We start from the raw sequence: 25,542 nt of genomic DNA, 5'->3' as shown, positions 1-25,542 counted from the left end.
GAACGTGAATGTATAAAGGGGTGTCAGACGATGTTTGGTTCCGCCTTGTTGGTTTTTTTGTCAGCATATTTTTTTCTTCTTCTGAATACTGGTGGTTAAATATATCATACAATATACCACACACACACACGCACCCGCGCGCACACACACACCCACGAGCATAAAAAAAGAGGCTTCTTGAAAAGACACACACACACACACACACACACACACACACACACACACACACACACACACACACACACACACACACACACACACACACGCGAATATGAGACACAATCAATGATTATAATTTGTATTTTTTATTACTACTACCACAATCTATAAACGATATGAATCGATACAGGCCCTTACAAAAATAGTCTGCTTCTTCTTAACACAAAATGTACACAAGCAGGAAGCATTTACAAGCCGGACACGATGACAAGCACGTTATACGTTTATAAAACACGATAATTCTGAAAATAGATTACCATACGACTCATCGCATTCACGTAAGAAGCTCTTTTGTCGGAGCACAGATATATATCCATAAACTGTAGATATAGGCGTAAATATATACTTAGGGGTCGCTTCAAAGATACATACGGGAAACCATGCTGTTGAACGTTTTTTTTCAGATACATTTTCAACGTATATCCACAATAAGTCTGTTCGTTTTTAAATCTTTTTGCGTTTTGTTATTTTTTTTAACGTGCTAATTTGAATCTGTGATCTAGCCTCCTGTTAAGTGCTACGGTCCGGTTACGGAAAAAATACTGAGCATAATTTCGAAAGCGTGATGGAAAGATGATGGTGGCACATTCTTATGATCATGTAATCGTATGACACAAAACGAAATATACGACATATCTAGCTAGGTAAAACGCATTTACAGCGCTCCGTTAAAACTCCACAATTGTACGACACACTTTTGGTTATGAAGCAAAAACAACAATCTATAGCGCACATGCCTCTTCTATTAGAACGTCCCTCGCTACTCACAATCAATGCGAGTAGAAAATATTTCATAAAAGTACATTTCGATGGTTCGTACACATTTTCTTGCTATAAGGAAATGCGAACAAAAATATAAACACTCCATTATCTGCTATATCTCCAATTTGTGCCTCTAAACGATAAATAAACAAAAAAAAATGCATTTGGCTAAGTATGTCTTCACATCAACTAAAGCAACACTCAATACTGTTATTGTTTCTGGGAAAAATACTGTTTCTATACAGTACTGAACTATGCCTCATAACACACTCTCTACACACTTCAGAATTGTGTTATATTAATGTTAATTTGATCATCAACATATTGAAACATATATTGTTTTAACTGTTGCAATTACAGTACAATACTGTAAAAATACAGTATTGTAAGAACACAATAACTTGGTAGCTGAGGAAAACGTTGGTTGTATTTTAACATATAATGTATAAATATGCATTTATTGGAACAAGATTAAAGTTAGGTTCTCCAATAACTATTTAATTAAACTAACTAATTGTATGTAAAGAGAGAGGGACAGCAGAAAAGAGGAGATTTTGAAACTAAAGAAAAAATGTTCTACTCCCGCCCTCCCTGTGCTCCTCAACAATGAGGAGTGTTGCCCCTGTGATTGACAGGAAAAATCGACTCCCCCAACCAATCATGGAGGAGGATGGTCGATTGGTCCAAAATTAGCCCGAAGCGGCCTTTAATCAAAATTCAGAAAACTCGTACAAATCGATGTATGTTTGTGTGATGTGTGATTGTGTGTCTTCCTTGTGTGTCTTCATTGTGTGTCTTGAAATATGTGTTGTCTGACTGTGCCCTGCCTTCCTGAACTTTCTGGACGGATGGAGCCAACATGGCCGCCGTGAGGCGTTCATGCCAGCTCCGTGATCCTGACGTGCACAAACAGGGAGGCAGGGGGGATCCTCGTCCCGTCTCGAGACAGCAGATGAATGTGCCGGTAACCTGAGGGGAGGGAGGGAGGGAGAGGAAGGGAGATGGAGGGAGGGAGGGAGTAGGAGGGACAGAGAGGGGAGAGAGGAGAGAGAGGGGAGAGAGGAGTGAGAGGGAGGGAGAGAGGGAGGGAAGGAGGGAAAGAGAGACGGGAGGGAGGGGAGAGAGGGGGGGAGGGAAAGAGAGGAGGGGGGGGAGAGGGAGGGAGGGAAAGGGTAGGGAGAATGGGACGGAGAAGAGGGGAGAGAGAGGGGGAGGGAGGGAGAGAGAGTGAGGGGAGAGAGGGAGAGGGGAGACCGGAGGGAGGGAGAGAGTGATGGAGGGGAGAGAGTGGAGGTAGGGAGGAGAGGGAGAGAGGGGAAAGAGGGAGGGGGAGAGAGGGAGACAGTGAATAAAAAACTTTCTAATTGATGTTATGGTACGCACATTGTACGCACACACCCCTATTGTGCCAGGTATGAGTGTGATTAGCAATCACAAGCCGTTTGAAAATCGGCTTTCAGTGACATCACAGGTGGGCGTGTCCACCTAGATGTACGCTGGATAGATGAGCAGCGTTTGCTACAGTCCACTGGGTATGCTGGTAGGCTGATCTATCCAGCGTACGTCTAGGTGGATACGCAACACTTATGTTTTTCCTAAAACACAGGAAGTGGCCGGCTTTCGAACGGCTTGTGATTGCTAATCACACTCACACCTGGGGGTTTAATAGGGGCCCTTTTAGGTGCTAGGTTTCATTCCTGCCATTAGGTGACTTTCTATCAGAACAACTAGGGGCGGCAGTAGCTCAGGAGGTAGAGGTCGACTTGTAACCGGAAGGTTGCTAGTTCGATCCCCGGCGAGTGTCAAGGTGTCCCTGAGCGAGACGCCTCACCCTGACTGCTCCGGACCAGCTTGCCCAGAGGGGTCTACTCCGCCGCTGGTGTGTGAAGGTTTGAATGAATGAGTGAATGTGTGTGTGGACTGCAGTAAGTCGCATGGATAAAAGCGTCTGCTTTTATCCAAGCGCCTTGAAAGTACATTTACTTTCAAGTAAACGCCTTGAAAGTAAATGTAACATAAGGTGTAACGTCCTGACCTTGCTGGAGGCTGCAGAAGGGCTGTGTGTGTGTGTGTGTGTGTGTGTGTGTGTGTGTGTGTGTGTGTGTGTGTGTGTGTGTGTGTGACGTCCTCACCTTGCTGGAGGCCGCAGAAGGGCAGTGTGTACTGGCCCACAAAGTCGTTCCTGGAGGTCTTGTCGTAGTCCTCCACTACAAAGCGGACCAGGGCCAGCTCGGGGGTATGGATGGTGAACCGCAGAGTGTCGTACCACACCGGGTTGAAGCCTGACCGTGGGGACACACAACGTTGAACACACAACATTGAGCGCGAAACAGAGCAGTTTGGGATTTCATGTTTTTGTTCGGGAATTTACAGGAGAGTTTGTGTGTTTATGTTTCTGTTTGTGACCCCGGCATTGTTGAAAACACACACACACACACACAATGGAACACACACACACACAAAAAGAGAGACACACACACACACGCACACACACACACACACAAAGAGAGTCACACAGACACAAAGACACACACACACACAAAGAGAGACACACAGACACACACTCACACAAAGAGAGACGCACAGATACACAGACACACACGAACAAAGAGAGACACACAGACACACACACACACATACACTCACTCACTCCGTTGATGTGTGTGCACAGCCAATGACGGACTGGGCCCTGGCATTTGCACCCACCAGCGGCCCACGGGGCACACGCAACTCGCAGATACAACTTTTCACGCACGAAAAAAAAAAACACTTTTGAAAGCCACAGTGATGTTGAACTTAAACTCAAATGCGTTAATCAGCTGCACCAAAATATGGACACATCAATGCACAACCCCAATGCATAAAAAATGAATAGATCTTTAGAGCCAGCCGCTCCATCATAAAAACATGTCTTACCGTCATGCAGTTAACAAAGTACAAAGGAGCTTGCTCTTCTCGGCAACCCTGTCTATCACGTCATCCAGATCCAAGTTCATAAGGAACTATTTCTCTGTCGCCATCACTGATGGCGACAGATACTCTAGGGTCTATAACATATAAACGTGTTGTCTGATTACAGTTTAATTAGTTTTTCACAATTTACCAGCTCTCGTTTTGAAGACCGAATCACCACGCCATTCGTTTCAATGGGAATCACGAAGGTCTATACGTTCAGAATAAAGTGTACATATTTATAATTTGAAATTCGTCCCAGCCTTTACACCACAGATACTATAGTGTCTATAGCAAATAACCGTGTTTTCTGATTACAGTTTAATGCATTTTTCACAATTTACCAGCTCTCGTTTTGAAGGCTGAACAGACAATTTGACTGGAACTACTTAGTAGCAATCCATATATCAGGGATTAATGGACACCCTGCAGCCAATCAGAATCGAGTATTCCCCCAGACCATGGTATAAAGACCCATATCGCTGGTATGAATACTGATATTTTCTCATGGAAAACAGTGGTGAGGGACTTGGAGGAATGTGGCTGTCGGATGGCCATAGAAAATGATTGACACATGAACGGCTTTGAACAGCATACCGCTCTCTGATGGCCAGCCGGCGCAAGCGGCCCACGAGAGCCCAAGGCAGTCCGTCACTGTGCACAGCAGACGCGTTTGTAATTTTACGTTTCAATTTGTAACCACGGCGACGTTGAAGACACTTAATGTGTATTCAAGACATTTAAAATGATATCACGTCACAATTTTAAATCCTACCATCTGAAATCATAATCATAATCGTTGAAATTAAAAATTTGAATTATTTTCGACTTATTTTATATTATTATACGCATTTTCTTTGTATTTTTACATTTTCAAACTATCAACTGATTACAGGACGGGGAGCTTTACTGTACCATTGTTCTCGATGTAGCGGGTCTCCTGCTTGCCCTGGTCCAGCGGGACCCCGTGGATCTCCACTCTCACCAGGGGGTCCACGATTGACCCCTCCTTGATGTTCACCTTGGGCAACTGCTGCCCGCTGATCACCTGGGAAACCGATAAGTAATCCAATAAATAAACACAACCCGTAAACAAGCCGATAAATAAACACAACCGATAAATAATCAGATAAATAAACACAACTGATAAATTATCAGTGAAAAATAAATAATAAAACGCAACATTGCTACGTCGGAAAACACAATACGTTATCACGAATACGAATATTTGAAGGACTTTGATGTATTAAAGGACTTTTATTGATTTATGTTTCCTTATAATATAATGTATTATAATATAATATAGTAATATAATAACTCAATAATACCAAAATTATACCACAGAATAAATACTTTTCTTTACATATAAGTACATTTTACATGCAGAACTTGAATAAATGTACTTGTGTGGAATGTCCCTTTTTTTTTTTTTACTAAAGGTACTGCTTTAAGGCTTTAAGGGAACTTTAAGGCTTGGGTAATTTTTGCCTCCCTAGTCCGGCTGTGTGTCTCTCCAGTACCTGGATGTGCAGCACCTGGGGCAGGTAGGAGTCCCGGTTCTGGGGGGCCTCGGGGTTGAAGCCCCCAGGCTGCCTCATGAAGCTGGGCTTAAGGATGTACCCGCAGCCCCCGTTCTGCCGGAACAGGCCGTCGTTGAGGTCCATGGCCTCGCCCGCCGTCTGGAAGTTCAGCGCCACTGGGGGACGGGAGGGGGAGGGGGTTTGGGGGTGTTGGTGGAATTTAAAATGTATAATTACTAGGGCTGTCAAAATTAACGCGTTAACGCAGGGTGATTAATTTGTGGAATTAACGCATTAATTTATTTAACGCATTAACGCATGCGCAAAATGACCCGCCCAATATTACCCGCTCCAGCACTTGCCGCCGCTATTTGCCGCCGCTATTTGCCGCTCTAGAGTTTTGACTGAGACACAAGATGGATGCTGAACCGAAAGAAGTTGTAGGCCCTTTGGATGGAAAGTTTGAATTTAAAAAAAACAAAGATGGAACACTTAACAAACAAGCAGTGATTTGCACACTCTGCAAGAAGGAGTTTTCGTTTCACCGAAGCACTTCCAGCCTAAAGTACCATATCAACGCTAAGCATGCGTTTGTCGGCTCTTCAAGTTCTGGGGCAAGACCAGGGGGCTTAGTTCAGACAACGCTCACCGAAGGCCGTGCATTAAGTAAGCCTATTTCTGAGAACTTGACCCAAAAAATTGCCAAATGGATTGCAAAAGACTGTCGGCCGATTAATATTGTCGAGGACAAGGGCCTCGCGGAAGTGTTACAAGTTGCTTCGCGCGACGCATTCTACAAGCCACCGTCAAGAGGCACAGTAATGACTAAAATCCACGACCTCTACAAAACGGAAAAGAAAAAGAAAGAAGAGGATTTGGCTGTAGCTGACTATGTCGCCCTGACAGGAGACCACTGGACCGCTGTGAGTAACAACAATTACCTGGGTGTAACTGCACATCATATCACTAAAAAATGGGAACTGAAGTCGTTTGCGCTAACTACAATGAAAACAGAAGAGCGTCACTTTGCAGAAGCATGTGCAGAGCAGTTCCTAACAGTAGCGCGCAAGTGGGAAATAGAAGGAAAAGTCACAACTATAGGGACCGACAGCGCACGCAATATGATCGCTGCGGCTAGACTTTTGACATTTGAGCACATGCCTTGCATAGCTCACATCCTACAGAGAAGCATCACGGTGAGCCTCTCTGACAGCGGATTTGTGCGTGCATTGTCCAAGTCTCGCAAAATTGTGGGACACTTCAAACACAGTCCGGCAAACACCGCGCAGCTTCAAGCACAACAAGCTGCCCTTGGACAGAAGCAGGAGCCGCTGGTCCAGGACGTTCCAACACGTTGGAATTCGACGGTGGATATGGTCAAGCGCCTGAACCGCAATCAAGCAGCAATAAAAGCAACCCTGGACCAACAGCAGCAAAAACTCATTATGCTGACACCACCAGAATGGGACAAGTTGCAAAGACTTGAGACTCTTCTAGAGCCCTGTCGGTAAGTAATCCACATATTAATTATTAATAGGCCTATAGTTTGAAATAAAATGTAATTAATTAAATTGAAATTATATGTTACCTTTTTGTAAACTACCAACTTCTTTTGTAATCACTTAATGATGTGTGTGTGTGTGTGTGTGAGTGTGTTTCATTCAACTGCAGGTATGTAACTGAGATCCTGGGTGGGGAGGCCTATGTATCCTGCTCTGTTGTACTGCCTGCCCTCTGCCACTTGCGTCGTGTAATGGAGGTCTCTGATGAGGACCCTGCATATGTGGTGCGATTTAAGACGGCATTCAAAGAAGACCTAGCCTCCCGCCAAGAAAAGACCAACAACACATGGCTCAAGCTTGCAACGGCCCTGGATCCACGCTTTAAAGACTTGAAGACCCTGCCCAAGAGTGAAAGAGAAGAGGTGTGGACCACACTGGGAGGCATGCTGCATGAACAATCACCAAGAAGGTCTCCACAGACTTCTGAAGATGGGCCACCCAAGAAGAAAATGAGCCTGCTCCTACAAATGTGCTCAGATTCAGATTCTGATGAGGAGGTGCAGCCTGGCAGAGACATACACAGGTACAGGGCAGAGCCCTGCATTAGGTCTGCTCATTCAGGAGCCCATGACAAGCTGGCCCTGCTGGCTCGCAAATATCTAGCGACTCCTGCATCCACAGTTCCATGTGAAAGACTCTTCTCAGTGGCAGGCCACATCGTGCAAAAGAAACGGTCAGCCTTACTTTCAGAAAATGTCAGCCAGTTAGTTTGCCTCAGCAACTGGCTAAAAGAAGAATAGCCAAGAGACACATTTTATTGTACGAAGGTGTGGTAGTTTGTTAATTTAAAAAAGGGAAAATGTTCAACAAATGTTTAACCATTCCAAACTTAGCAATGGCTAAGATGCCCATAACGTTTGGGATGACTGTTATCTTTAAGTTTGATTAAAAAAATAAAAATAAAAATGTTATATGCTCATAGGCATTGCAAAGAGACTGGCACAAAACAAAAATTTAAATATGGTGTGGTATGTTTAAGTTCGATTTTATTTTTCATTATTAATAACACCATCATCTGGATTCTTTCATGAATAAAAGAAAATGCTAAATGCCTATATATCCACCTTCTGTCATTTATCTTTCCGTTCCTACAACAATATACAGAGAAATTCAGAAATTCCGGGCATATTTATGAATGGCAATTAATCGTGATTAATCGTGATTAATCCACAGCTACCCTGTGATTAATCAGATTAAAATTTTTAATCTATTGACAGCCCTAATAATTACACAAAAAGTGTTAAGTATTTGTTTTATATTTATTATACAGAAATATTAATGTTTTCTTAAAAATATTATTTTTTATTATTTTATTACAATTATGTTTAACCCGTTAGGAAGAGCGTTTCCATGACCTCACTTCCTGTCTGATATCCCCCCCCTTAATTAGCTTCTCCTCCACACGCCTCCCCTCTTTTCGTCAAAATACTGAACAAGTCGGTCGACGGAGAGCATTGGAAAAATCTGAATTTTGTGCCTTTCTTTCATCCAAAACTAATTGTCTGGATGACCAAAAGGAAAGTGCTGACTGTTCCAAGTCATTCTAAGTTACAATTAGGGCATTTAGCAGACACTTTTATCCAAAGCAACTTACAACCTTTCATTCTCCCATCCATACACACATTCACCCATTCACAGCGACGGCGGAGATGACCCCTCAGGGCGACAGCCAGCTGGTCAGGAGCAGTCAGGGTGAGGCGTCTCGCTCAGGGACACCTCCACACTCAGCTAGGAGGAGCCGGGAATCAAACTAGCAACCTTCAGGTTACCAGCCAACCCGCTCTACCTCCTGAGCGAAGCCCACCCACACTAACCTATCTGGCATCCTGCGTTCCACATCTCCTGGGGGCTGAAGTTGGACGAGTCGGTCCGGAAGCCACTGGGGTAAACGCGGCTCAGCTGCCGAGAGTTGTGGAGCACGAACTCCCCGCCTGCGGAGAGAGGTCCGCAGGAAGTGGTCCCACGCTATCCAAAAGCCCTCTCCCTTTGTCTCTCCCTCGCTCCCCTCTGCCCCCAACAACTCTGGACTTTCATTTTATTTTTAAACTATGAACTGTTTGGTTTTGCTTTACCTTTTGCACTATTTCGAATGCATCATGTTTTCAAACTCGTTTGAATATATCGTTATTTCAATATTGACCGAAATAATCGGGATAATGATTTTTTTCCACCATCAACACTACGACGACGAGCCTTACCGGCATCCCTCAGGTGCTGGCAGTAAACTGTAACTGTAAACTGTAACTGTAAACTGTAACTGTAAACTGTCTCTGTAACTGTAAACTGTTAAAGTGATTGTTGCCTTACCGGCGTCTCTGAGTTGCTTGCGGGCCTTGGACTCTGTGAAGGAGGACACCTCGTAGAACATCTGGTGCAGGCGGCTGTGCTTGAAGCCGCTGAAGTGGACGCTCTTGCAGTAGACCACGCAGTCAGACAGCTCCTTGGACAGACGCTGCTTGGACTTCTGCAGAGAGAGACCCACCCCGGTGGGGGACAGGACATGCAGTGAGTGGCTGGCCTTGTGACAGCAGACGGAATAAATGTTGAAACAAGTTTCACAAAATGTTGGGGGTGAGTCTTTGTCCGGACCGTTGCAGATGAGAAGAGGAAAAAAAAGGTAAACGGACTGCATTTATACAGCGCATTTCTAACAAGTGGCCACTCAAAGCACTTTACAATATTGCCTAACATTCACCCATTCATGCACCCATTCACACACCAATGGTGGAGTGGACCCCTCAGGGTGACAGCCAGCTGGTCAGGAGCCGTTAGGGTGCGGTGCCGTGCTCAGGGACAACTCGACACTCACTCTGGGTCGGAGACAAACGCAATTTCCTCTAAAGATTCCTCTATTTGTCTTGCACATATTTGGAAATTGACAATGAAGCTGACTTTGACTTTGAAACACTCTAACTAAATCCACCAGGAGGGGAATGTGAATGAGGGACAGGTGAGGACAATTAAGGTGAGAGGACGACCAATGCAGGGGGTCAGATGTGACACGCCTGGCATCGGGGAAGTCCTGCGTCGATGGCGGAGTCACCTCTGCATGGGTGATAGCACCAGGGTGCACCGCCAGACACGAGCCAAAGACAACCCCCCCCACCCCCCCTGGGTGCTGGTGTAAGCTACACCAGGGCACCCGGCTGCCAAAGAGCAGCCATAGTGCTATAAGTTACAGTGTGTTTGTGGAGTGGAGTAAAGAGAGAGAGAGAGAGAGGGAGAGAGAGAGAGTGCTGAACTGGATGATGAGTTAATGAAGTGTTGTTGAAACAAGAGTAGCCTAATCTGTAAAGAAATAATGGTAATTGTAATAATGGTTTGTTTTCTTTTGCTTGTCTATTTTATTTTATTTCATTTTATTGTATGTGAAGTGCTTTGAGTCTGCCTTGTGTATGACGACGGAATACAAACTGAAACAATTCTATAATTCTTATTGCATGTTGTACTCAGTTATGGTACTTAGTCTTGCAGCATCGTATCCTAGCTATCTGTGTTGTATGCAGGGAATGGGTTAACCTAGTGATAGTTAGTGCTTGGCACTTGGGTCTATGAACATCCTTACTGTACCGACAGCAATATATTGTTGTTTCTCTTTCTTCTGACAAACATTGTAAGTCTCTTAGGATAAAAGCGTCTGATAAACGCTCTGAATGTAAATGTATTGTAATGTCATGCTTGTCGTAACCAGTCGTCGGCCATCTTGAATGTCCCTATAAACCCGCCAACTGCAAACTGCCAACCCACCTTTCCTTCCTCCCCTTCTGACCCCGTCTCTGGCCCAACCCCCCATGACCCACTGGTCAGCGGGGTGACCCACTGGTCAGCGGGGTGACCCACTGGTCAGCCGGGTGACCCACTGGGCGATGACCCACTGGTAAGCGGGGTGACCCTCTGGTCAGCCAGGTGACCCACTGGTCAGCCAGGTGACCCACTGGGCGATGACCCACTGGTCAGCGCTCCCAGTGTGGCGTTTCCAGCGTCTCGGATGCTCATAAATAAACATGGCCGCACACGGCTGCTGACACGGCAATCTCACCATCTGTCCAGAGACATTCCGTCCGTCTGTCCTTCCGACCCCCTTGTGCTGAGACACAAGCTAACGACGCGAGGCAGAGAGGGGACTCCTTTATGTGTCGCACCGGCGGAATATGTTCTGCAGTGAGCTCATAGAAAGAGACAGAGAGACAGAGAGAGAGACAGAGAGAGTGAGACAGACTGAGAGAGACACACGGAGACAGAGAGACAGAGAGAGAAAGAGAGAGGGAGAGAGACAGACAGAGAGAGAGAGAGAGAGAGAGAGAGAGAGAGAGAGAGACAGAGAGAGAGAGAGAAAGAGTCTCGTCTCGTTTGTGGTAATGCATACACTAAACTCGGGGCCACCTCCCTCCAGCTAGGTGCCAGGGCCCGTGCAATTAGAGGTGCTATAGGGTTTAGCGAGAGGGCTGAGAACTTGGGTTAATTAATGCCCTCAGAGGGAAGAGTGTTTCATTTCAGGTGGATGTTACGGCCATCGTCTACACTCTGCACCTTGTTCTTTCCGACGCAAGACTGTGTTTCTTCCCTATTGCATTTATACAGCGCTTTTCTAACCAGTGGCCACTCAAAGCGCTTTACAATATTGCCAAACATTCACCCATTCATGCACACATTCACACACCGACAGCAATGTCGACCCCTCAGGGCGCCAGCCAGGTTTCAGCAGCCAGGGTGAGGCGTCTCGCTCAGGGACACCTCCACACTCAGCTAGGAGGAACCGGGGATCCAACTAGCAACCTTCAGTTTACAAGCCAACCCGCTCTACCTCCTGTGCTAAACTGACCTCCTACTTAGCCCCTAACGAGTGTCCTTGAACCTCAGTCACCCCTTATGTAATATACATGGGTTCGGAGGCTGCGACCCAGACCAGGCACAGGGTGTTGGATGAGCTGATCCCCTTACGGCCCACGGACCCTGTGGATACCTCATGGAGAACCGGAGAAGTACTGAGGCCCTGGCCACGGACGAGAGGCGAGAGTCCGATAAAGACAGACGGAACGGACCAAACGGAAAGAACAGTCGAGAGCAGGGTCAGAGTCCGATGAAGACAGAGAGTCCGATAAAGACAGATGGAACGGACTGATGGAAAAACAGTCGAGAGCAGGGTCAGAGTCCGATAAAGACAGAGGAGAGTCCTATAAAGACAGAGGAGAGTCCTATAAAGACAGAGGAGAGTCTGATAAAGACAGAGGAGAGTCTGATAAAGACAGAGGAGTCTGATAAAGACACAGGAGAGTCCTATAAAGACAGAGGAGAGTCCTATAAAGACAGAGGAGAGTCTGATAAAGACAGAGGAGAGTCCGATAAAGACAGAGGAGAGTCTGATAAAGACAGAGGAGACTCTGATAAAGACAAAGGAGAGTCCTATAAAGACAGAGGAGAGTCCGATAAAGACAGAGGAGGTTCTGATAAAGTCAGACGGAACGGACTGAACGGAAAGAACAGTTGAAAGCAGGGCGAGAGTCCGATAAAGCCAGACTTTCAAACTGTAGCGCATATATAGATAACGGCTTAAAATCCAAGCACTGTTAGAAAAAAAAGCATACCTTTCAGTGAGTCAGAATGGGTTTGACAGATGAGCTACACATCACCAGATCACTACGCCTGTTTGAGCGCCCCGGTGGCAACGCAAGATTAAGTCTGTAAAGAAGTAGTGGAATTTTCCATTCAAGACGAGACAAAAGGGCAGAGGGAGCAGAACGAACACAATGCATAGGGCACGGCCAGGAGGACCACTATGGAGGGCTTTTGTTCAACGGTAGACCGCTCCGTTTAACCTGCGTGACATGGGAACATACAGGAAGGCTAGGATCCAAAGGAAAAATATTTTATTCTAAATTTTGCAAATTTTGTTTTTATCAACTAAATAAAATCTCACTTTTCGATGCAATCTGTTGATAAAAAAAGATTAGCTGAAGAAATTAATAATCATAAGAGAAAATGCTATAGAAAGTGCAGCGATATCTGTGAGCAAATGGAGCACAATTAAATTTGATTATTGATTTTCATAAACAACTTACTCAAGTTGAACCAACCTCGATTGAAATAACCTGGCACAAGATACAATTCTTTAGAGAGTGCAGTGATATCAGTGACAGAATACAGCAAATTTTAATTGTTGTTAAAAATTGTTCTCCAAATAAAATCTCACATTTACGATGCAGACTGTTGATCATTTTCATATTTAAAAATATTTAAAAAATATATGAATAAATGACTTCAACCACAATTGAAATGACTCCGGCTTAGAAAGGCGTGGAAAGCGCAGCGATATCAGTGAGAGAAGATGCCACATCACCCTCTCCTGTTCCTTCCCTCTTTGGAGCTAGCTTGAGTTGGAGCCAAACCAACACACCGACCGCGTCGTCAGACTTGTGAAACGGAGGCAACTGCCGATAAACGAGGTCACTGGCGTCCGTTCTCGGTGGAGACTTTTAATTACGCATTTCAATTCTGGCCATTGGTTTAACTCTGAACCACACAGCTGCGTACAAACTGGTGCTGTTCTCAAACCACCTCAACTCTCAGAGCCAGGGACCCAAAAATATGATAAATAAGATGACTCCAATCAAGCAGGAGTGCATTCATTACAATTATGTGCTGAGAAGCGACAGCACATCAACATTTTAATGGTGGAGAGAGAGAAAGAGGGATGGGAAAAGAGACAGAGGGATGGAGAGAGAGGGAGAGAGAGAGACAGGGATGGAGAAAGAGAGAGAGAGAGAGAGAGAGAGAGAGAGAGAGAGAGAGAGAGAGAGAGAGAGAGAGAGAGAGAGAGAGAGAGAGAGACAGGGATGGAGAGAGCGAGAAAGAGAGAGGGATGGAGAGAGAGAGAGTCCAAAAATCTTAATAAGCCTGACGCTCAGACAAATAATGAAAATTAACAACCAAATGTATCTCTAATGAAATTCCTGTGATGGAGCTGAGGCATATCCAGCAGGAAATCGATCAACAGCAGCGGGATAGATAATTCAAAACCAAAACCAAAACAAAAAGACATTGGCCTGCATATGAAAATCGGCCATGCAATTTTATGGTATATATGTTTGACGCTTGTCGAGTGCTAACCTCCCTGGATGTTTACGTTTCAATACCAGTATCGGCACAGATCGAGATCGACTACCTTGGTCTTGCGGCGGAACGTCTCGCGGTGGGAGTGGTCGTCGTCGATCTCGGCCGCCTCGTCCTCGTCGCTGACCTCGCCGGTGAGGGGGTCCTCAGTGAGACCTCCGACACTCTCCTCCAGACCCCCGATCTTCTTGGCCTTCAGCAGAATCTTCCCCTTCAGCTCCTGGTTAAAGAGAAATGGAAAAAAACGTCAATGATGATCCGTTTCCGAATTGTAGGTAATTCCATGTTTCAATGTCTCTGCAAAACACTTGAAAACGAAAGCGCATTATTTTTTAAAGAATTTGAACGGAATAGACTTTTCTTAACGTACAGTGGTCTTTTATTTTATTGGTTGTATTTTGTCGGGTTGTTTTGTCTCATGTCTTTTTATATGTTGTATTTCTGTCTTCCCAACTGCTGAACTGATCTGAACTGAACTGAACTGAAATAAAGTTCAAATCAAGAGAGGGTCTTTGTGAGTCTTTGCAGCTGTCAGCAACACGTTGGGGCCCTTAGATATGATTCAACACAGTTTAAATTCGGCAGTTGTTACTGCGGGTTAAATGGCTTCGGCCTAGATACACCTTTGTTTTTCCGAGCCTTTGCGGTTAGCAAGTGCGGTTAACAATACATTTGACGGGGCCTACATTGGCATAATTACATTAAATGGACTTCAGCTAGGGATGGAGAGAGAGAGAGAGAAAGAGAGAGAGAGAGAGAGAGAGAGAGAGAGAGATGGGGAGAGAGAGAGACAGAGACAGAGAGAGAGAGGGATAGGGAGAGAGAGAGAGGGAGGGATGGGGAGAGAGAGAGATAGAGCGAGAGAGAGACAGAGACAGAGAGAAAGAGAGACAGAGAGAAAGACAGAGAGAGAGAGAGGGAGAGAGAGAGGGAGGGATGGGGAGAGAGAGAGCGAGAGAGAGACAGACACAGAGAGAGAGAGGGAGAGAGAGAGAGAGGGAGGGACGGGAGAGAGAGATAGAGCGAGAGAAAGACAGACAGAGACAGAGAGAGAGAGAGACAGAGAGAGAGAAGGAGAGAGTGAGAGAAAGAGAGAGAGACAGAGACAGAGAGAGAGACAGACAGAGAGAGAGAGAGAGGGATTGAGAGAGCCCTGCCCCCCATAAGGTATCCTAACGGTCATCTAAACCTAATAGGTCTTAACGAACCCAATCGAGATAATAAAGTGAGCGCGGTACAATTGAGCCGTTCATATTCCTTGGCGTCTGCGTCGGCGAGGCGATATAGTGGCTCCATTAATAATTCAGCGCGGCCGTGCCTCCGCATGTCGGGGCCGATCAGATGACCAAGGGGGGGAGGGGGGGTTAGGGTGCTGGAGGGTGTTAGGGTGCTGGAGGGAGGCGGTGTCGTAGCAGCAACCGTCGCACAGGGAGAAAGTGAGTCTGTTCTCTGGGTCATGACACAGGGAGAGAGGGAGGAGGGAGGGAGAGAGAGAGGGAGGGAGAAAGGGATGGATGGGGAGAGAGAGAGAGAGGGAGAGAGGGAGAGGGGAAGGGGGAAGGGAGGGAGAGAGAGGGAGGGAGAGAGAGAGCGAGAGAGAGCTACTCCCTGCTGACTAGGGTGGAAAGGGGGTGGCTTAGCCGGAGATGCTGCGTTGAGTTACTCACCAGCTTCCGCAAAAGACTCAAGACTCACCTGTTCAGAGTTCACCTAGACTCTGTATAGCCTCCCCCTCCCACCCTTCTACTTATTGTATGTTTGTACGTCCTGGCACTTAATGTACGCATTGTATGTCATACTTATTAATCCTGGTTGTGTAATATCTCATCCTAGCTATCTCTGTTGTGGAGGGGGAATGGGTTAACCTAGTGATTGTGAGTGCTTGGCACTTGGTTCTATGAACATCCATACTGTACCGACAGAGATATATTGCTTGGATCGAACTAGCAACCTTCAGGGAGCAGTCAGGAGGAGGTGCCTTGCTCAGGGACACCTCAACACTAAGCCAGGAGGAGCCGGGGATCGAACTAGCAGCCTTCCATCTTTCAGCTGGGAGTCAAGCACCCTTTGCACTAGAGTAACCCCCCACCCTTCAAATTCAGTATAGTAAGTCAAAAAATGTAACCCTATTAATAAATCAGTCACATAGCAAAGTCGAGGACTTCCATTCAAAGATATCTTCCGGAGCCTGGGATCAAAACCAGCAACCTCCCTGCTACAAGTCAACCCGAGCCAGCTCCGACTCCTGGGCCACCTGATGCCGCCACTGCCACTCACCTCGGGGGAGGGGAGCCCCGTCAGGCCCTTGCCCTCCAGGGGGCTCCGCAGCAGGGCGTCCCCCAGGATGTGGTTGAGGTGCTGGGCCATGGTCCTCTGCTGCTCTACGCTGCAGTGGTTCTCTATGGACAGGATCACCGGGTACTCCGAGGCCTGGGGGAGCAGGGGGGAGGAGGTGGATGCTTTTAAGATATCATTTTTTGCAGCCGCTTTTATCCGAAGCGACTTACAACCATTCATTCACCTTCAACGCATGCTGGAGGAAGAGTCACGAGCAGACCTGCACAGGGATGATTGCAGTTTGCGTTTCAATTCATTCATGCAGCCGCTGTGTGTAAAACGGGAAATAATGCGTCCACTTCTCCACGGGTTTGCAGTGTGGTCGTGGAAGCCATGTAAACCTCTGTGTTACATTTAGGGCGTTTAGCAGATGCTTTTGTCCAAAGCGACTCGCAACGGTTCATTCACCCATTCATTCACCCATTCATTCACACACAGACAGCGGAGTCGACCCCTCAGGGCGACAGCCAGCTGGTCAGGAGCAGCCAAGGGTGAGGCGTCTCGCTCAGGGACACCTCGACCTCGACAGCTAGGAGGATCCGAAGCAACCTTCAGGTTATCAGTCAACTGCTCTACTTCCTGAGCTAGCGGTGGAAGGTGGGTGTTGTCGTTGGGGCATGGTGGAACGGAGGGTAGCGGGGGAGAAGGGAGATAGGGAGGGAGGGAGGTAATTAAACACTCCCGCCCATTATCACAGCGGGGGTTAAGGTAATACCCCTAATTGAGGGGCCGAGGCCGGGGCCGAGGTAAACACGAGTTCGCCAAGGGCTGGGATATTGGTCTGAAGATGGAAAAATATCCCGGCCCCTGGCGGCCTGGGATTTACCTGGTGGGAACCTGGATGTGGCAAGGGCCCCTGAGTGCCTTTTCCCTCGCTGGCGCTGCAGGCTATTGATACACTTTTGACAACATGGGGGGCATTGATGCACTATTCACAACATGGGGGCCATTGATACAATACTGAATTAATGGGGGCCAATGATTCACTATTGATAACATGGGGTTGTTGATACGTTATTGACAACATGGGGCATTGATACACAATTGACAACATGGGTCTATTGATAAGCCATTGACAGGTTCCAGGCAGGCTGACCTCTAGGCCGAGCCTAGGCTAGCAGAGATGCTATCGATAGCATAGATGCTGTTGTATGCCCTCATTAATACACCATGCAGCACGAGGTGGGGTTTGTTGATCCGTGCCAGCTGAGCACAATGAGAGTGGGGAGGCAATGGTCATTCCCGACCGGCACTGAAGGAGTGCAACGGGGAGGTTGTACAGTACTGTACTGTAAATACTATACACAAAGGACGGAGGGAACCCCTTCTCTTCTATAGTGTCTTGCCTTTTTCTGCCTGAAGCAAAATATGAATTGCAACCCTTCCGGTGTAGTAGAAATGAGTCCAGCCGGGGGCTTGACAGTGACTCTGAAAATCAAATTGATCGGGGTTCAACTTTGCGTAAAAACGGACGGTGGGAGGAGGAAGGCGGGGCCTACCTTAAAGGCGTACTTGTCCATGGCCTGGACCACGTCCCTGAAGAGGATCTTGGAGGTGAAGGTGTGGCCATGGTACACGATGGGTTCACCGTTCGGCCCGTCCCAGCAGTCCACCTCCACGCAGCGGCAGCCCCGCGTCAGCGCCCTGGGAGGGGGGGACATGGTTCTTAAGCCCCGCCCACCCATCCCTCACATCATAGGGCCATTGATACGCTACGCTCCCTCCCTCCCTCCCTTCCTCCATCCCTCCCTCACTCATTCCCTCACTCATTCCTTTCCTTCCTTCCTTCCTTCCTTCCTTCCTTCCTTCCTTCCTTCCATCCTTCCTTCCATCCTTCCTTCCGTCCTTCACTCACTCACTCACTCCCTCCCACACTCATTCCCTTGATCCCTCATTCCCTCACTGACTCATTCCCTAACTCAATCACTCCCTCCCTCCCACCCTCCCTGCCTCACTCCCTCACTCCCTCACTCATGTTCCGTAGCAGGTAGGAATTCAAGGTAACACATCGTGTCCTTGTTGTCAAAGTGAAAGTGAAAGTGCCAGTGAAAGTGCTCAGTCAAACTGAAACTGAATCTGATACTAAAAGTTAAAGTGAAAGTGAAAGTGTTGGGAGTGTTGGTCTGATGGAGGCACCTGATGTAGCCCTCCACGCTACTCTGGCCCCGGAGCTGGTCCTCCATCAGGTAGGTGTTGTGCGAGGAGGAGATGAAGTAGTGGCAGAGCGGCTGGTCCAGGTCCTGGAAGAGACTGCGCCACTGGGGGTCCTGGATGGAGCCCTCCGCCGAGCCCAGGTACATCAGGAAGCCGTCAAAGGTCATGGCGTTGAGCTGCTTGGCTGAGAGACATGGAGGGTTAGATCATTGTGAGTTTGTTGTCTGAATGACGGCAGGAAAGGGAAGGCCAGAGGAGTTTTTGCATGTTTTTGGGTGATGATTTGAAAATAGAGAATTTTTCGTTGTTAATTTTCATTTTCTTTTTTTTTTAAATTGCATTTATTTTCTTTATGATAGAGTGAGATCGACAAGAAATATGGGAGATAGATGGGAAGACATGCAGCAAATGACCACTGGCAGGAATCTAACCCAGGTCGCTGCGGTAAGGACTGAGCCTTTATGGTAGGCACTCCACGCGGATCCACTCGTATCCATTGATACGAATGGTTCTCAAAAATTCTGAGACGGAATTTTGTATTAGGTGGATTAGCTCTTCAGTTTTCAATAGTAGGAAAGAGAAACATGGCTTAATGTCTAACATCTTTACGCCGTGTCTTTTGAAGCTAGTCATATAGCAACCCGAGTTATGTTCAGAAATTTGTACTCAAGATAAATCTTCTATAATCTCACTTAGTGTTCTGAACATAACCCAATTTCAGCTCAACTCTGCGGTTCTCCACCTTTTATTTTTTTCATATCGATAACTTTTTTTTAAGCATGAAAAAAGTATAAAATATATTAAATAAAAACAACTTTTTCGTGTTTTACACGATTTTCCTGATGTTCCTTCACCTGCGTCCGAGGGCTCGTACGTCTCTATGATACGCGCGGCGTGGCCCGCGGCGTCCTCCGCCTCCAGCTGCTCCTCGCGCAGGAAGTCCTCCAGGTCCGCCACCGACAGCTTCTGGCCGTCGCCCGAGAAGTCCTGGAAGACGCGCATCACGTCGTCGCGCTTGGTCAGCATCTTGTAGAAGAGCACAAACTCCTCGTCCAACAGCGTGCCCGTCTGGGACCGGTCCGCCATCTGGGGGCCGAGAGGGGGGAGAAGACGGTCATGAAGCTAACACTTAAACCAGCTTAGCTTTGAAAACTTGAAGTTCATTGCCAGCACTAACTGTTCCTGCATGTTAATTGTGCATTTGACTAAATGAAGAACTTGAACTTGTTGTCGTCAGTCCAGTAGATCTAATGGGGGGGTTGGAGATAAACACAATTTCTAAAGTATTCATTCACACACACTGGCTGTGGTCCCCCACCGTGTAGAGGCTGTGGCTGTGGTGCTCGTTCATGCATTCCCACACATTCACCCAGTCATATACACATTCACTCATTCATACACACATCACCCATTCATACACACATTCATACACAAATTCACCCATTCATACACACGTTCATACACACATTCACCTATTCATATACACATTCATACACCCATTTACCCATTCATTCACCCATTCATACACACATTCATACACCCATTCACCCATTCACACACCCACTGACTGACTCCTCACCGTGAAGAGGCTGTGGCAGTGCTGCTCGTTCATGTCCACGTTCATCATCCTCAGAAGGTCCTGGGTCTCCTTGAAGTTCATGCGTCCATCCTTGTTCTTGTCGGCCTTCCTGAACCAGTCCCCGATCCACCTGGGGGCCGAGGTTAAGGAGCGTGGGGGGGGTCAGGCAATAATTACAAAGACGCTTTGAGTGGACCACTGGTTAGTAAACCAGTTAACCCCCCCCCTCCCCCACGGCGAGTGAAGGATCCTGATTAGTAAACCAGTATCCTACTGGTATTCACTGGTAAAGGATACTGGTCCAACCTCTCCCGCTCCCCCATGCTCTCCAGGCTCTCCATCAGCTTCCTGGTGCCCCTCACCCAGGACCTCGCCTCGTCCGCCGAGTCCGCCACCAGGTCCAGGTTACCGCGGCGACCCCGGAACACCAGCGTGAAGCAGCGGTCGGGGGGGAACTCGTCGGCCAGGCTCAGCAGCACCTCCGACTGGTGGCCCTCGCGGACCCCCTCCAGGTCGCCCACCGAGACTGACCGGGGAGGGGGGGGGGAGGGCGACGGTTAGAGAACTGCAGTATAACTATTAATATTACTTAGTTATTAAGAAATATTAATTATTAAGTAATTACTTTTAACTTTTTTAACGGGGGGAGGGGGGGGGGGGGGGGGGCAACGGTCATCCCCGTTCATACACATATTCACTGTTTCATGCACCCGTTAATTCACCCATTCATAAACACGTTCACCCATTAAAAGAAACATTTAGCCATTCTTACACCCATTCACACAGTATCCTACTGGTTTTCATGGTGTGAAGGATACTGGTCCAGCCTCTCCTGCTCCCCCCCCCAGTGTGTGAAGGATACTGATTAGTAAACCAGTATCGTACTGGTTTTCAGTGTGTGAAGGATACTGGTCCAGCCTCTCCTGCTCCCCCCCCAGTGTGTGAAGGATACTGATTAGTAAACCAGTATCGTACTGGTTTTCAGTGTGTGAAGGATACTGGTCCTCCCCCCTCCCCGACCCAGTGTGTGAACGATACTGGTTATAAACCAGTACCAGTGACTAAAGGATACTGGTCCTTTAGTCACTGGTCCTTTAGACATCTCCAATTCACTCAGAGAGAGAGATGTCTGGTCTCAGCAGCCTCACCTGGTCTGAGTCTGATTGGACTCTGGGGCTGGGGGAGGCTGCACACCTGTTGCTTGTTGGCCAATCAGTGTGCAAACCACTTTCAATACGTCCATTTGTCAGAGGAAAGCGAAATGACAATATATCTCTGGCGGTACAGTAACGATGTTCATTCTCTCTCTCTCTCTCTCTCTCTCTCTCTCTCTCTCTCTCTCTCTCTCTCTCTCTCTCTCTCTCTCTCTCTCTCTCTCCCCTTCCAGGTGAAGACGGTGGTGAAGACGGTACACACATTAACACAGTCATACACATTCATACAAATACATTGTACGTCTTTTAATTGTGTGTAAATTGTGCGTTTTGTTTGTATGAAACATTTATGTGTTGTCTGTTCTATGCTTCCGCCTTGGCCAGGGCTTTCTTGAAAAATAGATTTTAATCTCAATGAGACGTTAAATAAATGAAAATTAAATTAAAAAAATATATAACCGGCAGCACTTTAGAGTTGAGTTCTATAAAAAGGAAACATCCATAAATTACCAAGAAGAAGAATATATATAATTAAAAGAAAATGCATATATATATAGATATAAATAATAATAAGTTACCAAGATTGAAATATATATATATATATATATATATGTTTCCGAGATTGATACCCAAATTAATCACATTTGCATTTAACTCCCTTCTGAAGATGTCCCCCACTGTCCCCAACTCACACGTGGAGTGCGGCTTGCCGGCCTTCTTGGACTTGTACCAGATGGTCATGCAGTCCTCCTGCAGCTTGAAGTATCGCTGCTTCTTCCAGGTGCGGGACTTGATCTTCCTCATCACCGTGCCCACCAGCATGGAGCCCAGGTTGTCGTCCCCCTGAATGCCTGGCCGGAGATACACACATGTTTAGGGATACATCCAGTAGATGTTTTTGTTTAGATACATCGATGTTTGTGTTTAAACACATCCAAAGTTCTCTGTCTAGATGTCTGTGTTTGATACATATATGTCTGTGTTTAGATACATACTGTTTATAGATGTCTTTGCTTGGATACACAGATATTTAGATACTGTACATAGATCTCTGTGTTTAGATATATACACACATGTATGTGTTTAGATACATTCACAAATGTCTGTATGACACCTACACATATGTCTGTGTTTGATACGTACACACGTGGACAAAATTGTTGGTACCCCTCTGTTAATGAAAGAATGGTCACTGAAATAACTTGAAACTGACAAAAGTAATAATAAAAATTTACTGAAAATTAACCAATGAAAATCAGACATTGCTTTTGAATTGTGGTTCAACAGAATCATTTTTAAAAAACAAACTAATTAAACAGGCCTGGACAAAAATGATGGTACCCTTAACTTAATATTTTGTTGCACAACATTTTGAGGCAATCACGGCAATCAAACGATTTTTGTAACTGTCAATGAGACTTTTGCACCTGTCAACAGGTATTTTGGCCCACTCTTCATTAGCAAACTGCTCCAGTTGTCTCAGGTTTGAAGGGTGCCTTCTCCAGATGGCATGGTTCAGCTCCTTCCACAGATGTTCAATAGGATTTAGATCAGGGCTCATAGAAGGCCACTTCAGAATAGACCAATGTCTTGCTCTTAGCCATTCTTGGGTGTTTTTAGCTGTGTGTTTTGGGTCATTATCTTGTTGGAGGATCCATGACCTGCGACTGAGACCAAGCTTTCTGACACTAGGCAGCACACTTCTCTCCATAATGCCTTGATAGTCTTGAGATTTCATTGTACCCTGCACAGATTCAAGACACCCTGTGCCAGATGCAGCAAAGCAGCCCCAGAACATAACTGAGCCTCCTCCATGTTTCACAGTAGGGACAGTGTTCTTTTCTTGGTATGCTTCATTTTTGCGTCTGTGAACATAGAGCTGATGTGCCTTGCCAAAAAGCTCTAGTTTTGTCTCATCTGTCCATAGGACATTCTCCCAGAAGCTTTGTGGCTTGTCAATATGCATTTTGGCAAATTTCAGTCTCGCTTTTTTATGATTTGCTTTCAACAGTGGTGTCCTCCTTGGTCGTCTCCCATGAAGTTCACTTTGTCTCAAACAACGACGGATGGTGCGATCTGATACTGATGTACCTTGACCTTGGAGTTCACCTTTAATTTCTTTGGAGGTTGTTCTGGGCTCTTTGGTTACCATTCTTATTATCCGTCTCTTCATTTTTTCATCAATTTTCCTCCTGCGGCCACGTCAAGGGAGGTTGGCTACAGTCCCATGGACCTTAAACTTTTGAATAATATGTGCAACTGTAGTCACAGGAACATCAAGCTGCTTGGAGATGGTCTTATAGCCTTTACCTTTTACATGCTTGTCTATAATTTTCTTTCTAATCTCATGAGACAACTCTCTCCTTCGCTTCCTGTGGTCCATGTTCAGTGTTGTACACACCATGTCACCAAACAGCACAGTGACTACTTTTCACCCTTTAAATAGGCAGACTGACTGATTACAAGTTTGAAGACACCTGTGATGATAATTAGAGGACATACCTTAGTTTAACATTTCCCTATGGTCAAATTATTTTCAATCTTTTCTAGGGGTACCATCATTTTTGTCCAGGCCTGTTTCATTAGTTTGTTTTTTAAAATGATTCTGTTGAACCACAATTCAAAAGAGATGTCTGATTTTCATTGGTTAATTTTCAGTAATTTTTTATTTATTATTACTTTTGTCAGTTTCAAGTTATTTCAGTGACCATTGTGGGTTTTTCTTTCATTAACTGAGGAGTACCAACAATTTTGTCCACGTGTGTATGTCTGTGTTAAGATAAATATATGTTTTTGTTTAGATACACAGATGTCTGTGTTAGATACATACAAAGATCTTTGTCTATATAGAGATGTCTGTTTTTAGATACATAGACAGATGTCTGTATATACACAAATCAATGTCTGTGTTTAGATACGAAGATGTTTATGTTCAGACACATTCAGAGATGTCTGCATATAGATACATACAGAGACGTCTGCTTAAAGATACATACATTGACATCTGTATCTAGAGATTAATACATAGTTATCTGCGTATAGAAACATACATTATGTTATCTTATATTGATACATAAAGAGACATATTTTCCTTTGTAGCTGCACAGTCCCGTCGACGCAAAGATGTCAATACACAATTGTGTGGACAGACAGACAGACAGACAGACAGACAGACAGACAGACAGACAGAGGGAAATACAGACAGCAGGGCAATTGGAAGGCAGACAGACAGACAGAGAGACAGACAGAGAGACAGACAGAGAGACAGACAGACAGACAGACAGACAGACAGACAGACAGTCAGACAGACAGACAGACAAACAGCAGGGCAATAGGAAGGCAGAGGGGGTGCCTGATGGTGGCTCATCACATCTTAGTTTGCAGGGGGATTAATATTAATGTGATTGATATGAACCCCCCGCGGAGAGAGGAGCACTGGGGAGTCGACTTACGGAGGCTGCTGCCAGTGAAAGCCATAGGTATCGCCTCAGGAACTTTCCATCTGCCAAGAATTAAAAACAAAACACAGGTGAGACCTTTCAAAATATTTTTTTGGCCCCAACGTCATTTACATTTACATTCACGGCGTTTAGCAGATGCTCTATCCTAAGAGACTTACATAAGTACATTTGTCAGAAGAAAGAGAAACAACAATATATCTCTGTCGGTACAGTAAGGATGTTCATAGAACCAAGTGCCAAGCACCAACAATCACTAGGTTAACCCATTCACCTTATGCAACAAAGACAGCTAGGATAAGAGGCTACACAACTAAGTACTATAACTAAATATTACATACAATAAGTGCGTACATTAAGTGCCAGGACGTACAACATACAATAGGTAGGAGGGATTGGAGGGGGTGGCTATGCAAATTGAAAAGATAAATATCAAATCTTACTTTTCTTACAGGAGTTGTTTAAGGTCAATGAGATGCATGTTCTGTGGATAAGCATGGCTGTTTTGTAATCTGACTGAATGCAGCCCTACGAAGCTAGCTCTCTCTCTCTCTCTCCCTCTCTCTCTCTCACTCTGTCTCTCTCCCTCCCTCGGCCCCTTTCTCCCTCTCTCATTCCGTCTCTCTCTCTCTTCCTCTCTCTTCCTCCCTTCCTCCCTCCCTCCCCCCCTCTCTCTCCCTCTTAAAGGGGGACAGTAGCTCAGGAGGTAGAGCGGGTTGGCTGGTAACCTGAAGG

At 46.0% G+C, this 25,542-nt stretch overlaps 1 protein-coding gene across 2 annotated transcripts in view; it reads right to left on the bottom strand.

The window, feature by feature from the left end:
- Window positions 1-354: 354 nt before the first annotated feature.
- Window positions 355-25,542, bottom strand: part of plcd4a (phospholipase C, delta 4a) — a 26,780-nt gene continuing 1,592 nt past the window's right edge. The window contains exons 1-16 of one of the 2 annotated variants that reach the window (XM_079738096.1): window positions 25,251-25,361; window positions 24,802-24,851; window positions 22,042-22,200; window positions 20,493-20,721; window positions 20,196-20,325; window positions 19,471-19,702; window positions 18,599-18,800; window positions 17,962-18,106; window positions 16,403-16,555; window positions 14,178-14,345; window positions 9,323-9,479; window positions 8,830-8,946; window positions 5,454-5,629; window positions 4,849-4,981; window positions 3,114-3,263; window positions 355-1,950 (exon numbers count right to left, since the gene is read on the bottom strand). In XM_079738096.1, the coding sequence (XP_079594222.1) occupies window positions 1,859-1,950; window positions 3,114-3,263; window positions 4,849-4,981; window positions 5,454-5,629; window positions 8,830-8,946; window positions 9,323-9,479; window positions 14,178-14,345; window positions 16,403-16,555; window positions 17,962-18,106; window positions 18,599-18,800; window positions 19,471-19,702; window positions 20,196-20,325; window positions 20,493-20,721; window positions 22,042-22,200; window positions 24,802-24,826 (2,268 nt within the window). In that variant the 5' untranslated portion in view covers window positions 24,827-24,851; window positions 25,251-25,361 and the 3' untranslated portion in view covers window positions 355-1,858. Of the gene's footprint in view, window positions 1,951-3,113; window positions 3,264-4,848; window positions 4,982-5,453; window positions 5,630-8,829; window positions 8,947-9,322; window positions 9,480-14,177; window positions 14,346-16,402; window positions 16,556-17,961; window positions 18,107-18,598; window positions 18,801-19,470; window positions 19,703-20,195; window positions 20,326-20,492; window positions 20,722-22,041; window positions 22,201-24,801; window positions 24,852-25,250; window positions 25,362-25,542 lie in introns of those variants that run through there. The other variant, XM_079738095.1, reaches the window with a different exon arrangement.

This window comes from Pollachius pollachius (assembly GCF_949987615.1).
Source record: "Pollachius pollachius genome assembly, chromosome: 6".
NCBI classification, from domain to species: Eukaryota; Metazoa; Chordata; class Actinopteri; order Gadiformes; family Gadidae; genus Pollachius; species Pollachius pollachius.
The sequence above is the reverse complement of the archived record's forward strand: the minus strand, read 5'-3'. Positions and strand labels throughout refer to the sequence as shown.